This window comes from Palaemon carinicauda, chromosome 6, assembly GCF_036898095.1.
Source record: "Palaemon carinicauda isolate YSFRI2023 chromosome 6, ASM3689809v2, whole genome shotgun sequence".
NCBI classification, from domain to species: Eukaryota; Metazoa; Arthropoda; class Malacostraca; order Decapoda; family Palaemonidae; genus Palaemon; species Palaemon carinicauda.
This window is the reverse complement of record NC_090730.1, coordinates 154,370,064-154,390,063: the sequence shown is the minus strand read 5'-3', so window position 1 is coordinate 154,390,063 and position 20,000 is coordinate 154,370,064. Positions and strand designations below refer to the sequence as shown.

Sequence of the window (20,000 nt, the reverse complement as noted above, 5' to 3'; positions counted from 1 at the left end):
TATTTATATATGGACTTTTAACTCTTATTTTCGTTTTGCGTTATCCACGAGTGTTGTGCGGTGTTTGTGTACAGAGATATGCTATTCCATACTTCCTGCATTCTCTTCATTTCACGTTTGAGAGAGAATGTTGTCGCTAGTGTTTTGGTCACAATAGTTTTTCTGTTTTTTTGTCATATATAACTCTCGTAATATCTTACCACATAACAGGTTTCTTTTGCACTTCATAGCAAATTGCTTTCGTGGGTTATTTCCTTTTGTTTTTAAAAGGATTTAAATTTAATATAAAATAACCAAGTTCCTTGGGAGATGATACGACCGGTTTAAATTCAGATACAAATGCTTAATTATCATAGAAAACACACCTATATTTTCAGTTATTTTATTAATTTACGAAAAAATAGAAAGCTACCTGTTCTGTAAAAAATGCTCCTATATATTGATAATACTATTCGTATCAGAAACATTTGTCTCCAGTTTCAAATTCAAATTGATGTTCATCACGCTAGAACTTCTACCGGTAAAGTTGACATTTTAACCGAATAAGAACGTTATTGCATAATTAATTCAGTATTCATAACGTGAATACAGTTTTGTTAACATTATAACAATTCTCTCTCTCTCTCTCTCTCTCTCTCTCTCTCTCTCTCTCTCTCTCTCTCTCTCTCTCTCTCTCTAATACACACATACATACATACATACATACATACATACATACATACATACATACATACATACATACATACATACATATATATATATATATATATATATATATATATATATATATATATATATATATATAGTATATACATAAACTAAATATATGTCTATTATATACATATATACGTATATATTTATACATATTTACATACACACACGATATATATATATATATATATATATATATATATATATATATATATATATATATATATATATATAACAACAGATCTGCTGGTATTTATCACAAAATAACACCAAAAATTTATAGTGGGAAAAATCTATACATATACTGTATAATTTTATGTGTCAACGTAAACAATTTCGGCAGATGATAACACAATCACAGCGATTACATGAGGTAATAAAAACGATTAATAAGAAAAAAGGGACATACTTCAGTGGAACGGAACATACTGTATAACCTCAAGGCTAAATATGCCAAATGTTGATTCTTACTGTGTTTGGTAGAAGGAAGTTTCGTGAGGAGCGTTCATAAAGGCATTGTAGTGATTCTTTTATTCTTATTCATTCTCGTCAACCTTTCCTTCTCTTGACTCTGTTTTATTTCCGGCTCAAGTGGTTATTATTTTCTGTGAGGCTTTCTTAGTAAGTTTGCTTTATACATACATACATATACCAAGGCACTTCACCCAGTTTTGGGGGGTAGCCGACATCAAACAAAAGAAACAAAAAACAGGGGACCTCTCCTCTCTACGATCCTCCCAGCCTTAGCATTCTATTTGGTTTAATTATATTTTACCAATCCTTCGCAACACACCATTAAGAAAAAAACAAATAATATTAAATATGTAAATCGACAAAGAAGTGCGTTCACGTAGGAGTACTACTACTACTACTAAGAATAATAATGATACAGTAAGATAACTTATGTGGAAAAGTTAGGGTACTGAAAAATCTGTGAGCGTTTTCTTATTTAGCATAAAAACTCCCGTGTGAGAACTTTCTGTTATTCTTTAAAACGTCTGTTGACGTCCGGCCGATTTCTCGCGCTTTCTCCGAATGACGTCAGAGTACTTTCTATATTTGTATCACATATTCATTTTTAAAAGTTTTCAGTGTTGTACTACTGAATGTAGACGACGATATATATATATATATATATATATATATATATATATATATATATATATATATATATATATATACATATATATATATATATATATATATATATATATATATATATATATATATATATATCCCCGTTCCTCGGGTAGGGGGAAGATGGAGTACCCATACGTGTGTGCCTATCTATCTAAAAATCTAGCCATAATTTTTTACGGGTCGCATACACTAGTAAAGTAATAATCTCTTTAAATATGTATAAAAGAATCAGCACAATAAACATCCTCTCGAAGTTTTAAGCCTAATTGGACGTTATCATTTCGTGCGGAAATGACAAAAATTAGCAGGTTAAACTATAATACTGCTAAATCAAAACAGCCTCACGAGAAACTCGTCAATATTTTTTAACCATTTTCTTCAATTCTAGGAAAAAATCCCCAGGGAAGAATATCCCCGGGGACAAAATCTCCCCAAAAGGAAAAGACAAAAAGAAAAAAAATATCACCTAAGTGATTCTGGCTAATTTGTTGGTCTGTTCACTAATTTCTTTAGACCTCTCTGTTATAGCTCTTGGCTTTAAATGCAGCTATGAGAACCCGTATAGTGTTACTGTTTTTCATGTCAAGTTGTATATATATGTATGTATGTATGTATATATATATATATATATATATATATATATATATATATATATATATATACATACATATCTACAGTATGTGTGTGTATGTATGTATACATCCACCCTGATGCAAAATGTTTCCCTGTTTGTTTCGAAAGTATTTGGATGAACTTAGTATTATACACTGTTTTCTTAATTTTCCTTTGGTATATGTTAAGCCTTATTGATGAGATAACAATCTGAGAATTACGTTGGCACTAATTATTCTTCTATTATCATTATTAGTCAAGCTCCAGCCATAACTTCCCTATATTATAAATAGCCAGTGCCTGGCTATATGTATCTATATATATATATATATATATATATATATATATATATATATATATGCGTGTGTATATATATATATATATATATATATATATATATATATGTATATATACATATATATATATATATATGTATGTATATATATATATATATATATATATATATATATATATATATATATATATATATATATATATATATATATATGTAAATATCACCCACGAAATGCATTTAATACCGAATTCTATCTTGGGAAATACATATCCACTTGGAATTCATTTTATGGTAACAGCTTCTGGCCGGGTGGTGATTCGAACCACCACCTGTACGGCTAGAAATAGTTTCTAGCCGTACAGGTGGTGGTTCGAATCACCACCCGGCCAGAAGCTGTTACCATAAAATGAATTCCAAGTGGATATGTATTTCCCAAGATAGAATTCGGTATTAAATGCATTTCGTGGGTGATATTTACATTAATTAAAATCACGTGTGCTTGTGATATATGTTCATATATATATATATATATATATATATATATATATATATATATATATATATATATATATATATATATATATATATATATATATATATATATATATATATATATCATATTATCAGAACATCTTACATATGAGTAATGGTCTCTTTTATCCGCAAGAAAACAGATCATAATATAGCTCCCACTTAAAAATCGAATATCGTTATTTTACAACTACGAATAAATTCTTCCTAGCCATCTGTAGAATTAAAACAAGTCTTATAATTACTAATATATTCTTCATAACTGTCTATAGAACATAGTTATTTTCTATATGTAAGAAAATATTTACATATTCTATAAATACAGAAATTCTTTTTGCAGTTTGGGACAGACGGAAGTTGAAGAATCCAGGGAGTGTCAAATTGGTCCAAAATGCCAGACAATCCTGCTTTTGAAAAAGATGAAGAGGTAAGTCATATTTACTTTCATTTTTTTTTCTTTTTTTTATGTTTGCGAACGCTATATTGGCATTTTTAAAGGTCTTCCCCATACCTTGGTCTTCCCTATATAAGAAACAAAACGTTCCTAACGTATGGAAACTGTTTGGAAAAATAACAAAACAGGTGGAAGTTATAAAAATCATATTCCTGTGACGTTATTTCCGGTTCATATTGTCTACTTCATGCATGCATTGAGCTTAATCGGAAGCATGACATTTACCATGAGCAAATCTCGCCTAGGCGCGTTTGTTGATTACTTCCTGTACGATAAAATAGAATTTGGTTTTCTGGTATTGCTTTTCATGAGCTACGAATGTGTACTGTGTTTCGTTACCCTAACTTCTTTATTAAAGGAAATTAAGTAATTTTAATGGACAGATACCTGCATGTACTTGATACATTAAGCTACAAATAGCCTACTGCTTATAGAAATCGTAAAATTCGAGAAAGATAATGATATATGATGAGTGCACCTAGTTTAACCAAGATACAATCTTATGGTTTTTGTCACATTCCAACACAAGCATGCATTGTTTCGAACCCTTGTCAGGTTTCATACGCGTACGATATATCATTCCCTTTGTATATTATTCCGAAGGTACATTTAATTCGATATCATCGCGTTTGTCTCTGCTATATATCTGAATATACAAGTTTATTATGTACAAGGATTATATAACTTACAATCTCCGATCAAAGGGATTAACGGGTGATGAAGTGTGGGACAGAGGTAGATGGAGAACGCTGGCCAGAAACGTCGACCCCACATAAAAGTGGGAAAAGATGCAGACAAAGAAGATAATATAACTTATAATGAGAGAGAGAGAGAGAGAGAGAGAGAGAGAGAGAGAGAGAGAGAGAGAGAGAGAGAGAGAGAGAGAGAGAGAGACTGTTACTCCAAATAATATTGTTAGACCTGATGTTGAAACTCTCAATCGGCCATGTTTAATGATTTCAAATGTTGATTTACTGTAAGGCAATAATATTGTTTTGTAATATGTTCAAACGAATACATTGCATACGATTGTTTATGTCATAGTTTCAAGATTTTCATAAACACTTAGATTTAAGACGCATAGCTCTAGTTTACTGTGGTGCAACTTCCTTTGGGCATAAACATGGTGTACATTAGCCTTGACCTTCAAATTCGTCTTGTTTGTAAACTATTAAGCACAGTATATTACCATGCTGTTATTTAATGCAATATCATCTATATACTGTATTTAGAGGTTCATTTCCATATGAAAATTTCGCTTAGGATCAAATAAGGCTCAATCTTAGTTCACAGCGTTTTTTTTTTTTTTTTTTTTTTTAAACTGGAGTTGCCAATGTGTAATCTTATGGACCCTAAACGGTTTACGTGTCTTCTTATACATAAATTGATATATTCTGGCAATCGAATATACATACATACATATATATATATATATATATATATATATATATATATATATATATATATATATATATATATATATATATATATATATATACACACACACAGTCAAGCTATGCCAACAGTGTACCGTGGTAGGTACATTGACGGTACTGTCGTCTATATGGTACGTTTTAGGAAGAAATTGAGTACTGATATAACATACGGCTTGCCTCTTGATTGTTACAAAGTTTCCTGGTATTCTTTGTTTGAAAATCATTGTAGGAAGACTTAAAAACCTCTCATCAGGATGCTATTTCCTGATACCAATGTCATCGTTTAAATGTCCTGAACAGGATACAACTATCTAACTTGTTTATTTCCTTTTTTTTTTCTTTTTTTTGTAAAGAGCGACGCCCATCAAACCGGAAATGTATTTAAACCAAGAACATATACATACTGATTTCAGGACAAAGGCAAGCTGTGCAACACTGCCTATCTTCACAAGATATTTGAATATGATTGATTGATTGATTTTGATTTTTCTGGCATACTGACATCGAGGGTCATTGACGGCTAATATAGTTTGTTATTTATAAAGAATAATAAACGGAAATTCATTTTAAAAACATGAAAGTGAAGATGTCCTTAGAAAAATTAAACGTTTTCAAGATGACCTGCTTCTGAAATAAATCTAAAAAACACCATTAGCATTATTATTATTATTATTATTATTATTATTATTATTAGCTAAACTACAACCCTAGTTGGTATAGCAGGATGCTATAAGTCCAAGGGCTCCAACAGAGAAAAATAGTCCAGTGAGGAAAGGAAACAAGGAAATAAATAAACGACAAGAGAAGTAATGAACAATTTAAATAAAATATTTTAAGAAAAGTAATAACACTAAAAATTTCACTTCATATATAAACTATAAAAAAGACTTATGTCAGCCTGTTAAACATATAAACATAAAAAATATTTGGCTAATGTAGTTAAGACTTTAAATAACTTATAAGAATTCATACGATTCTCAGGGTCTTACAAGGCGAACCCACTTGGTAATCAAACTATGAAGGGCATCCCAAGTAAGTAAAATGATACAGAAGTAAAGTAATACTGAATTCATTTAAACGCGTTGTTTATCAGAAGATCCTTCCCTCTCCAAGGAGACTAGACAAAACTAAAGTAAGTAAACAGGGAAGCATAAAACTTCCTGATTAGAGAGAATTATTTATACAGTAACTCAGGGTCATTATAATTATTATTATTATCATTATTATTACTAGCTAAGCTAAAACCCTAGTTGGAAATGCAGGATGCTATAAGCCCAGGGGCTCCAATAGGAAAAATAGCCCAGTGAGGAAAGGAAAAAAGGAAAAATAAAATGTTTTAAGATGAATAACAACATTAAAATAAATATCTTCTATATAAACTATATAAACAAAAGAGGAAGAGAAATTAGATAGAATAGTGTGCCCGAGTGTACCCTAAATCAAGAGAACTCTAACCCAAGACAGTGAAGACCATGGTACAGAGGCTATGGCACTACCCAAGACTAGAGAATAATAATTTGATTTTGGAGTGTCCTTCTCGCAGAAGAGCTGCTTACCATAGCTAAAGAGTCTCTTCTACCCTTACGGTGAAAGATAAGGGGAAGCTCATCACGAACTTTTCTGTGGTAGTTAAATAAACTTGATCTTGTTTTACTGGAATAAAACTAGGAATATATGGACTAAAAATTCTCAAGGTCTTTATGTGGTACGTATATATAAATATACAGTGAGTGTAGATATTTACATATATTGTACAGGTTATGTATGTATTTTATGTTATATACTGTGTATGTGTATATATATGTGTGTGTATATATATATATATATATATATATATATATATATATATATATATATATATATGTATATATATATATATATATATATATATATATATATATATATATATATATATATATATATATATATGAGAGAGAGAGAGAGAGAGAGAGAGAGAGAGAGAGAGAGAGAGAGAGAGAGAGAGAGAGAGCGGGCCAATGTGTATGGATGAATGCATATCATCGCTATTCGATAAAAGCATAAGTAATATAAGAAAGTATCACATTTCTTTTTATAAAAAATCACTTCTGCGCATTAGTGAGGTAAAGATAAGATATGATTCAATACCATAAAATTTATCAGGTATTCTCGGGATTTTACCTTCGCCAAATATTCTCTAACGTTCTATTCAGAACCAGTTTTCAGCTTTTCTGATTATATTTCGATTGCCAATTTTTTCAAGGCTTTTTTTTGTGGAAGTTGTCGAGATGGAGAATTTTTATAATTTTTCTTTAAAGGCTTTTGTATAAAAATCCTTGTTCTTCCCTTACTGCAACCTATTCTTATACAGAAAAGTTTCTTTTCAAAGTAGTTTTCACTACTTTGAAATTCTGTAACTGAATTTTTTTTCCGCTTCAGTAATTAAATTAGTTACGCGTTAAAAAGGTATCCTAAAATAGCATAAGAAAGGAATATCGAATTTCATTCAACCACCATAGGCATTAGGTTTTCTGGGGACATTTGTTATCATTACAGTTTTCGGTATACGTTATTCGTCAATTTTTACTACGGGCTGCATTAGTTGCAAGAGCCCGTGCTTGGCCGCAAAGGGCCAGGCAATCTACAGCATCAGCTTTTACCAGCATGAAATATGCTTCGTTAGTTGAGATTTTCGCACATTCTTCATCACCACAACTTTTCAGATCAGCCATTGTTACCTCATTCTTGTAGAAAAAATAGTTACAAAATGGTTCCAACAATTTAACTGCTCATTTATACAAGTCTCCATTGCCATAAAAATCTCTAATCACCTAATGTTCAGACTGCATCCACACCCTGAGAAATTTTAACATCATTCCATATTCAACTCTCCACTTTGTTAAAGTTTTTATAGTTTATGTAGGAAATATTTATTTTAATGCTGTTACTGTTCTTAAAATATTTTATTTTTTCCTTTTTTCCTTTCCTCACTGAGCTATTTTCCCTGTTGGAGCCCCTGGGCTTATAGCATCCTGCTTTTCCAACTAGGGTTGTAGCTTAGCAAGTAGCAATAATAATAATAATAATAATAATAATAATAATAATAATAATCGACTTCTACTGATTATATCGCTAATTCAAGTCCCTATGGTAGCATACATTGCAGGCTAAGAAAAGTCAAACGAGAAAAATTCTGCATTAAAGTGTTCCATAAGATTGTTATTGTATAAAGCCTTCTGCATCACTAGCTTCATTCATCCAGATCATGCTCTTTATAATAGTAATCAAAAGATCCCTTACGTTCAGAGGTAACAATGTATCGCGTAATTCTTACTTCTGAAATTTGCTACGCTACTGCAACTTTTAAAGATTTGGATGAGACCCAGTATCATCCTAGTTTCCATCCTCGGAATTCTACATCAAACCGCACTTAAAGCGTTTACTGCCCTTTAGGTATTAAATCATGTTAGTTTTCATCTCCCTAATTCACAACCCCACAGATCTTTAACTACCCTAATACAATCAATAACATTTGACTTTCAGTTACCCTATTACATTTAAGAGCATATGATTACTATATCTCTTGGATCCTTTCCTCAAGAATCCATCCATTAAAATTAAATCAATAATTGAAACCTAAACACTAAAGAGCTATCAAACGTTGAAATTACTATCTCTTAAGCCTTTTCAGATTACCAAGATTCTATTCATTAAGAAACTTCAGGCACTGATAAGCTATAATTTTCCTGAACGAGTCTAGCTCATCATGCGTATTGTCGATAGTCAAAGTCATGTTCAGGAAACCCAGACTGAATTTAATGAGTTTATATTTACCTTTCGAATGTCTGCAATTTAATTTGTTTACAATATGACCTAAAACGAAACAAGTTAAAATCTATAATGGATTTAAGAACCAATGTTATTACATCCAATTCCTTGACTTTACTTTTGTCCAATGGAAATGTTTTGAGAAAACATAAAAGAATTCTTTTATGAACGTGTCCTTCGAAGACCCAAGAACAAAGCTGCACATTGTGACAAAGAGATCTTAAACGATCACATCACTTCCTCAGCTAAAATCATTAGCAATGCACAGTCACTTTGGTTTGACAGAGTAGTTTTTCAATCAATATTTGTTCACTTTCAATTCATAATGACTGTTACTGGAGCTAATGTGAGCAGTATGATTACGCAGATGATATCTCTCTCTCTCTCTCTCTCTCTCTCTCTCTCTCTCTCTCTCTCTCTCTCTCTCTCTCTCTCTCTCTCTCTCTCAGAAAATCGGCTGCTGTTATACTTTATGGATTTTTTTATGACTATTGACTAAATATTGTTAATTTTTTATTGAATGCAATCTCACGATCTACATTTTTGATACAGTAAATTTACTTGCGCTTTAGACTGCTTTCGGTACTGATTTTTTAGGAACAATTAGATTTGCATATCTTTAACGCGTGATAGACGGAAATAAATTATTAATAAAAGGGTGAGGTGAATTAAGCAAATAGAAAAATAGTGTGATCACTCACCAGTAGATTATATACCTGCATATAGAACAAATCAGGTGATAAACTAGAAAAGAGAACTAGCACATCTATTGTTCAAATATACTTTAAAAATCAGGTACTTATACAAAGATGGCTTACAGTTTCAGCAATATAGAATTCCATTTCGAATTACCTTTGATATATACGATAAGAAGTTTCAACATTACAATTTTACGAAAGATTAATGTTTCGAGAGAACAAAACCTTTGCCGTCACATGTTAATGTTCTTCTTCAAACACCTTGTGAGGGAAACTGTGAGTTGTGATGGCAACCTCTATCTTTGTTCAAACAAATCCCTTTCAAAAAATTAGGATTTTTTTTTTTTTGGTCATTCGTTCTGCTAAGACCTACAACGATACTGTCACTAGTGCAGGCATGGTGTAATACACGTGTATTTCATACACGCACATGCACTGTAATGTTATTACTTTTCTATCTCTCAATCTATTCCTCAATGATAATAGAAAAACTGGTTTAAGCTTGCCATTGCATGTTTCACATTGTTGGAATTTTGCGCCATTATTGCCCTCAAACGTTTGCATATAAGATATTATCGTGTTGAATAACGTTAGTTATTTTCACCTACTAACAGCTACCTCGCGACAATGGACAACTGTTCGTCAACAGGATGGGAGGGGCATTTTATTATATCCAATTGAGTAAAAACCGCATGATGATACATCTATGCAAGAAATATTACTTTCCAAATTTATAGATTTTTTTTTTTTTTTTGCAATTCTTCCTTGTTTTATTTGTCTAACTATGAAAGTTTACATAAAACCGACTTCTCTTTCATTATTTCCTTATGGTAATAATGATGATTAATGGTATAAAAAATATAATTCAAAATATTTAGTAACAGACATTCTCCTGGGCCGCACAACAACACGTCCAGGTTATCTATGCTATGTCTGCTCTGGTGCAAGCAAATAAATTCATAATCATGATCTTTTGTTATGAAAATCGCAGCGACTGTCACAAAATCTGATAAGTTCTTTATTATTGCACGGTAATGCCTCTCTCTCTCTCTCTCTCTCTCTCTCTCTCTCTCTCTCTCTCTCTCTCTCTCTAAGAGCATATCCAGTTTTTCTTTGAATAGGTTGCATGACTATTGAATTACAATATTTTCCACCAAATTGCATGCAGTAATATGATCGTTTTCTCTTTTGTGACATCAATTGCCTTGAACTTTAGATAATATTCTCAGATGCCATTTTTGGAATTGACAGGGAGATCCATATCAAATTAATATTGTATTTCAAGTAGATGACAGTAGATGAATTGTTCATCGAGGAAGATTATGTCCATTTCAATTGTGCACCGTATTTTCAAACATTCTTGTAAACTTTCTACAGAACCCAGCTTATTCAACCTCCATGGTAAAAATGTCCTCAACGCATATAGAAAAACAATAAAAAGCCTTTAAATTGTCGAGTATGATTTCGCAAAACTGAAACCCTATACAGGAACAAGAAGAATTTTACAACGAAATAAATACAAGATGTAAATCATTAAGAGTAAAACTAAGACAGATATAACTAAAAATAATATTATAATATCTTATACCACAGTTTTGAAGGCGCCAGGAGTTGTGACTAGATCTTAGTTTCAGCTTATGAAAAGACTACTCAGAACATGTTTTGAATAATTTCGTTCATTTAAATTTTCAACAAAGCAATTTATTCACTATGGCTTAAGAAATTTTTTCTTATCATAAGGCACATCTGTTAATTTTACATTTGTATTGAATGTTATTAAAGGCCTTTTATTCTGTTCAAATATATATGGCAAGCGTTTCATATTTCTCTAAACGTCACATTCTCTCTCTCTCTCTCTCTCTCTCTCTCTCTCTCTCTCTCCAGCCTTTCTTGTAACCAGGTAAAGATGTTCTTTTATATTGGAACTCTCCACGACTATTGCACCACATATTTGACTCCATTACAGCATACAATATCTTGCTTACATCAAATACCTGAAAACTGTTTGCTATTCTGATTGCGCTTCAAACATCTTCCCATGCAGCAGTTATTAGAGACGACTAGATTTGAACGAAGTTAATATTTTCCTTGTAATAGAAGGATTGAGAGAGTGGTGTTCAGGTTATACGGTGTTACAGCTACCTAGGTTGTTACAGAAGGAAATGAATAAATAGTTTATCTGGACAAGGGGAGATGAAAATTTAACCGACTTGGGGGACGAATCTTGTATTTCACGTGTTCGCCGATATGACAGAAGTAAAACAAAATTTTAATTCTTACATCAATTTACCAAAAAGCACATGGAAGAAAACGAAAAGGCCATTAAGAATGCTTTTCCTTAATTCAAAACTCATATATGAAGACGATGAGATAAACAGCAAAAGGGGGTGCATAAAATGAAAAAAAATTTCATAGAGGGAGGAAAATTACAAGGAAATTATATACCTGCATGCACTACATTTGAGAGGCAAATCGTAACACTCCTATTGCGTACTATCATATTGATTTTGCAGACGAGCCAAATATCAAACACTTTCATGAAAGAGGGGTCTACCAGTCATGAAAAAGCTCAAGATAGAGACGACTGGCGGAATATAACCGAGGACCTTTGCGTCAATAGCCGTTGGAGGAGATGATGATGATGACCAGTCATGGGGAGGAGGTTTGTGTTTGAGATTGATTTCTGCAGAAATAATCGCCCTTTTAGTTATGCTAAAATTTTCTGGGATGAAAAAAAAAAAAAAAAAAAAAAAAAAAAAAAAAAAAAAAAAACTTTGCATACCGGTGGGAATGTCTATTTGCTTTTGTCCATCTTGCGCTTCCACCTCTAGTATCTATTACTTCATGGCACAACTATGAAGTCAGATTTAGGAAACGAAAATAATCAAGAATTACAGGAAAAGAAACCATGGCTAATACTTGAATGATGACCTTGGGTACAGTTTATTAAAGAGAATTTCACTATATTTCTTTTGGGTGAAGTCATTATGGATTACTATCTGGGCCTCCATCTAACTGATTCTATGACCTGAGTTAAGCCAATGGCCAGCCAAGTACTCAATAAAAAAAAAAAAAAAAAAAAAAAAAGGAAGACCCTGTGCTTATACGGTAGCATCCTACTTTTCCAACTAGGGTTGTAGCTTAGCATTTAATAATAATAATAATAATAAAAGGCTCTTTCAAATAAGCCTTGGGATGATTGACCGACGTAAATTATATTCTGAATACCCGACCATCATTATCCTTTCTACCAATAAGGTTTATTTCACCGTGAAAAGAATGTTGGTAATAATCTTTACGGACATTGGATCCCTCGAGGGCTACAGTGGCGTGACTTAGGAAGTCTGGTAAAATGGTGGAAATTATTTCTTTTCAAAGTCCTGGTTCAGGAAAATTGATTTTAGTCTGATCCTCATTAGGGATTGATTGATTGATTTGAAGTTCTCTGGCATCCTGACATCGAAGGCCATTAGGGAGAATCGTAAGGTAAAAACTTCAATAACAGGTTCGAGACATAATTTGACATGGTGTCCTTTGTACTCGCAAACAGCATGCGTATGACAAAGTAATACGCAAGCATATTACCTTGCTTGAGGGTAACTCGGGCATACTATTCTATCTCATTTCTCGTCTTCTCTCGTCCGCTTATTTTTTTTTTTCTTTTAAGTTTTTACAGTTTATATGTGAAATATCTATTTTGGCGTAGTTACTGTTCTTGAAATATTTCACTTTAACTGCTCATTACTTCTCATGTAGTTTCTTTATTACCGTGTTTCCTTTCCAAACTGGGCTATTTTCCCTCTTGGAGCCTTTGGAATTATAGCATCTTGCTTTTCCAACTAGGATTGTAGCTTAGCTAGTGATAATAATAATAATAATATAATAATTATAATAATAATCAAGTAAAGGTATTATGAGTCTTTCGTATCGTAGACTGTCTGCAACAAAAGAAATATAGTAATGAGGATACTGAATGTTCCCCTTGGCATTACATTACAATTTCACAGACGTGAACGACGATTATGATAAAAGAAACAGAGAGAAAGAAGGTCTTCGCCAAAATTACTTTTACACAATCTTGTCAAGGTCACCCATTGTCGTAAGAAAAATCAAATTAATTATAAGGTTAATCCCCTTCTCTTTTATTCAGTCTTCGAACAGTTGATGATGTTTGAAAAGTACTTGTTGTTACAGTCCGTTTTCCTACTTTCTAACCAAACATATCGAGTTGACAAAACATTGTAAATAGTTATATTTATAAGGGCATGTCATGATTATCTCTCTCTCTCCTCTCCTCTCTCTCTCTCTCTCTCTCTCTCTCAACAGTTATCAGGGATAAAATTAAAATTTAATTTTCGTCTAGAATCTCCTGCTGCCATAAACTGGGTTATGTAGTCTTATTCATAGATAAAATAGAAGTAGTGGCATTCAAGTGTGAAAGAACCAGTTTGACTTATGTGTCGCACAGCCATACTATCATCAAGCTTTGTTGGAGTTCAATGTGATTCAAGGTTATTTGCGGTTTTGCTTTCCTCAAATAACAAATACAGTACACTATATAAATTCCTATTGGTCTCATAATACAATAATGTTCATTGCTGACGTACTTCAGTTCCAAAATTACTTCTGCAAAAATTATTCTAAGTATCTCAGGGTTGAAAATGATGTTCATAGAAAAAGTGGCAGAGGCTGTTTTCCATAGTTACTATGGGACAAAGAACCTCACAGATTCCTTTCAAGTTTTTTGTTAACCGAACCCTGAAATTAAGTCAGCGGTGTGTTGTTGATCCCCAGGGTAATGAAATTTTCATCGGTGGGTGGATATATGTTGAAAATTGAAAATAATAATTTGAATTAGAAAATTAAGATCAGTACATGACTAAATCTTTGATGCATATAAAACATGGATTTCTTTATGAATATATATATATATATATATATATATACACATATATACGTATAAATACATATACCATGCTTATATACAAGTGAACATATATGTGTGCATATGTATACACACAGATATATATATATATATATATATATATAATCTTTTAAATTTATTCTTATGCATAACCACGGAAAATTTAATCAAAATGACTATAAGATTAGGCTATCATTTTTCTCAGGATTGATACTGTTAGACAATAGTACTCAAAATACTAATTCAAACAAAAATACCAAAAAAAAAAAAAAAAAAAAAATAATCCTAGATTGGAATGACCAATGAATAAGAACCCAAAACGATATATCTGAGAGATAAACGAAGCGTGTTCATCTATGCATTCCATCATATAATATATTAAAGATGATGGCGTGGCAAAATATCAGTGAATACTTCCTTGTAACCAACTATAGGTACAGCACCCATTACTCATATAATTTCTTCTAATAATTTTGGCTACACCATAACAAATGTTTATTTCATTAAATGTATGCATTATGGAGAGAGAGAGAGAGAGAGAGAGAGAGAGAGAGAGAGAGAGAGAGAGAGAGAGAGAGAGAGAGAGAGAGAGAGAGAGAGGGGGGGGGATCTTGAAATCAAAAGGTTGTTGTTCTTGTTGTGCTATTAAAGCCAACAATTCCTGTTGTCAAGGAACTTTCCCTTGCTCGGCCCGTGGGATCAGAAGGTCAAAGGGTGTTTTTTACATTCTGGGGACCAGGGGTTCCCCAGGGAAGATACCCTCCGGGGGTCAGCCTGACCTTGGAAGAAAAATACTCACCAGTGGTTTTCCTACTTATGAATACGTCACGATTGCATCATTGCCGGGCATGTGTTTGATGAAAGGACATATCAACGACGGGTTCTCTGCGTATTGACCTTGAAGAAAGTGTTATTAAACCTATTTGTTATTCTTTACATCTTTGTTCTATAGGAGCTACTAAAAATATAAATTATTTCTATGAATCGTATCTAGGCGTTTTTCTGTTGATTTTCTTCGAGATGAGATAAAATTTGCTTATTTTGTTTAAATCTATTTTCTTCAATGGCTATTTTTCCTAGAGCAAATGTTTCTTCCTAATATCGAAAGCAAGGAGTTCGTGTGATCGGAAATACCTCACCCAAACAAAACAGTCGTCCAAAAAAACCTATTACAAGACCACGGTTAAACAGACGTACAGATTCACACACTCAAACACGTAGGAAAGAACAAGGAAAGGTTGAACAATAAGATAAAAATTCATATTTATGATGTTATGCCTTAAACAGTAGGTAAAAAAAGATTGAGATAATTTTTCATGTCGTTCTGAATAATTCATTTCGATGTTCTGTACAGACATCATGAGCTGTACATAATTGTATTTATCTACATGGATTGCGTTCTTGTACATGCACAATAACATTATGCGTATCAGGGATACTTGTACATTATTTTGTAATCTAGCTAGTATACTCATATTTAAACCCCTTTTTAAAACATTTTTACTTTTACAATTGGACTCTAAATCTAATTTTAAAGGTTATAAAGGCCGCTCATGAATGGCAGAGGCAAAGGACAGTGACACTGCCCTAGCATGCAGGACAATGACCTAGAGACTAACCATATATCATATGATCAGCTCTCAAGCCCCTCTCCACCCAAGCTAAGACCAGGGAGGGCCAGGTAATGACTGCTGATAGCTCAGCAGATACATCTATAGGCTCCCCCAAACTCCCCATCCTAAACTTACTAGGATGGTGAGGTTGCAGCGACTAAAGGAAGTAACGAGTTTGAGTGGGCATCGAACCCATTCTGGCGATCACCAGGCGGAGACGTTATCAATAAGTCCACAACAACCCAAAGATGTGACACTAGTCGTTAATGGAAATGAGGTAGTCTATTCCAAAGACGTGCTCAACATACTCCTGCTGACTGCATTTGCTGTGCCTAAGACACTAAACATTCATTATCCCAAGACTCCTATGATCTTTTCGTTAGGCAAGAGTCCGTGCTTTATTTTGTATTTCAGCTATCTGAAGTTTGATTTCTGATATTTTGCAAAGAGCTTCTTGGAGTTTCGGGTGGTTGTTCTAGTAAAAAGGTTCCCATCTGTCTCTTTAACGCACATACTGGCTTCTTTTAAGCAAGGGCCTGTGCTGACATAAGGCATTAACATAAGTAATTAACAATTAAAATAAAATATTTTAAGAATAGTAACAACAATGAAATAAATCTTTCAAATATAAACTATTAAAACTTAAAAAAACAAGAACATATAAAAGAATAGAATAGTGTGCCCCAGGTATACCCTCAAGCAAGAGAACTCTACCCTAAGACAGTGGAAGACCATGGTACAGAGGCTAAGGCTATGTATGTGTATGTGTGTGTATATATATACATATATATATATATATATATATATGTATATATATATATATATATATATAGTCTGTCTTCAACCTTTTCTCAAGACATTCCTGATAATGTATTGAATTGCCATGTGACTGCAGACATTCATGAGCACGCTGCCGAGCATTAATTTAAAATTTCCATAAAAATATATTTTTTTCTCCAGGGGGCCGAAAATTCGTAACAAAATCAATCATTACATATTGGCATTTCATGAATTAATATGTCAATACCTAAAGAAATATTCAACATTGTTGGTTTTCCTTTGCATTACTGTTTAAAAAAAAAAAAAAAAAAAAAAAACGCTTATTGCATTTTTCATATGTTTTCACCATGTAGAATTTATCCGGCCAGCGTGTTAAATCATATGATTTCACATTGCTGTGGGAAATTTTCTCTGTAATTTTTTTTCACGGTCTGATCACCGTAAAATGAATAATAATCTTTGCATTTGTAAGATCTCATACACCCAATGTGATGGCAGCCCAGAACTAGCAAACGAAAGGCTGGTGCCCCACATGTATACCTGAGCTGTAGTTCAATGTCCGGGATGTGGGTGTGGGGGGGGGGGGGGGGTGGAGTGGAGCAGTAATAGATAGTGAAACGAAAGATGCTGTTGGAATGATCTTATAAAGAATCTATTGAGTGGCAGACACTGGAGACCGAGGGGGGGGGGGGAGGAGGATGGATACGGTTGGATGGAGAGAAAGAAAGTAGAAGCATTTGATTGACAATAGACGTTGGCTCAGTATGATTCGGCACATTTCCCGTTCATGGATTCACATATTTCTTGTTTACACCGAATAATATTTTCATTTATTTATTCATACAATGTTATCACTTCCATACACTTTCATTACTTCTAGCAAACATATACACTTTTTATTATCCGTTTTAAAATTTGGTGAAATTTCACATTTTAGCGTTATTTTCATATGTTTCATATATATTCTAATCCAAACACATACATACATACAATTTCGCATTGACTAGGCCTCAGGTTTCGTCATTTATTGGTAATTTTCATATTATTAATATTATTATTATTATTATTATTATTATTATTATTATTTGCTAAGCTACAACCTTAGTTGGAAAAGCAAAATGCTATAAGCCCAAGGGTTCCAACAGGGAAAATAGCCCAGTGAGGAAAGGAAATGAATAAACTACAAGAGAAATAATTAACAATTAAAATAAAATATTTTCAGAACAGTAACAACATTGAATTTTTTTTTTTCATTTATAAGCTATAAAAACTTCAAAAAACAAGAGTAAGAGAAATAACATAGAATAGTGTGCCCGAGTGTACCCTCAAGCAAGATAACACTACCCCAAGACAGTGGAAGACCATGGTAAAGAGGCTATGGCACTATCCAAGACCAGAGAACAATGGTTCGATTTTGGAGTGTCCTTCTCCTAGAAGAGCTGCTTGTCATAGCTAAAGAGGCTCTTCTACCCTTACCAAGAGGAAAGTAGCCACTGACTATTTACAATACACTAGTATACCCCTTGAACAAAGAACTGTTTGGTAATCTCAGTGTTGTCAGGTGTATGAGGACAGAGGAGAATATGTAAAGAATAGGCCAGACTATTCGGTGTATGAGTAGGTAAAAGGAAAATGAGCAGTAACCAAAGAGAAGAATCCAATGTAGTACTTTCTGGCCAGTCGAAGGACCCAATAATTCTCTGCCCATGTATTTTCTTTTTTTTACTTTGGCGATGCTCAATCATTTATTCACGCTTTTACATTTATTAAAAAGTCAAATTCTACTAATTTCTAATCCTGTAAACTACATTATTTATCTATTTGACAAAAGGTCATTGAGTATTTAACAACAAAAATTATAATAAAAATTGACCACGGTATAGCAAAGACGTTTTTAACCTTTACGTGACCTTGGCCTTTGACTCAATCACTCCCAAAATCTAATCAAATTATCCTTGGATCATGGCCAATCACTAATCAAATTATCCTTGGATCATGGCCAATCACTAATCAAATTATCCTTGGATCATGGCCAATCACCCCACCAAATTTCAAGAGATTCGATCAAATAGTTTATTGAGTTATGCAAATCTCAAACAAACAAACATAAATAAACAAATACACGACTATCAAAACACAAACTTCACAACAACGAAGTTACCGAAAGTAATAATGACGAAGGCGAAAGAGAAATTGCATCCAAAAAGGTTTCTTGTTTTATTCCATAGCCTCTTATTTGAGGAGAACCGAATAGTATTCCTCGTCGAACTTTATTAAATGAGGGTCCGCCAACGAAGTTGGAAGGTTATGTCTTACTCCCTGTTTGTGTGTGAACAGCTTCCTGGCTAAAATTTTAATAGTAGAGTAATGGAACTTGCAGGGATTAACTATTATGTAAAAAGATGGAAATTATTAAATTTTGGAAGGTGAAGGTCAAGCAAAATGTCCAATTCACGTAATCAGCCATAAGTTTGGATATCGTTGTCACAGAAATTTCAGACTTGGTTCATATTTGAGAGTTTGAAAATCCACGCTAATTACTACATGTTAATGTCAAAGGTTAAGGTCAAGGTCAAGGTCGAGAAATTAGCTGCCCCGGGGGAAGACAGCTCTACTGAGTGCCCCTCTAGTTAGTAATGCAACTCAAACCACGAGAGTGTCTTGTACACTACCGCAGCGTTACGGTATGAATTATTAGTTGATATTCTTTTCCCTGTATAGATCGTTTTCGCTTTTGAATTATTCAAGGCTGGTAACTCAAGACTTCTATTGTCTTTTCATTTCCTTACCTATGCCATTTTTATTTTCCAGAGAAAAAATAAACAAATAAGCTCATGAGATTATTTTCTATTATTCATTGCATCGTTTCATTTTTGGAAAGTCATGTGGTTATCAAAAATATGTAATCTGTTACAAGGTAAAGACAGCGTTATTCAAATGAGTATCTTCATTATCTCTATTGGTAAGAAATGGAGCATTAGGTAAATCTCATCTTCCCA

At 32.8% G+C, this 20,000-nt stretch overlaps 1 protein-coding gene across 1 annotated transcript in view; it reads left to right on the top strand.

The window, feature by feature from the left end:
* The window catches only part of LOC137642745 (solute carrier family 23 member 2-like), a 56,529-nt gene that overhangs the window by 128 nt on the left and 36,401 nt on the right, over nt 1-20,000 (top strand). The window contains exon 2 of the mRNA XM_068375587.1: nt 3,630-3,716. Coding sequence (XP_068231688.1) covers nt 3,681-3,716 — 36 coding nt within the window. The 5' untranslated portion in view covers nt 3,630-3,680. The remainder of the gene's footprint in view (nt 1-3,629; nt 3,717-20,000) is intronic.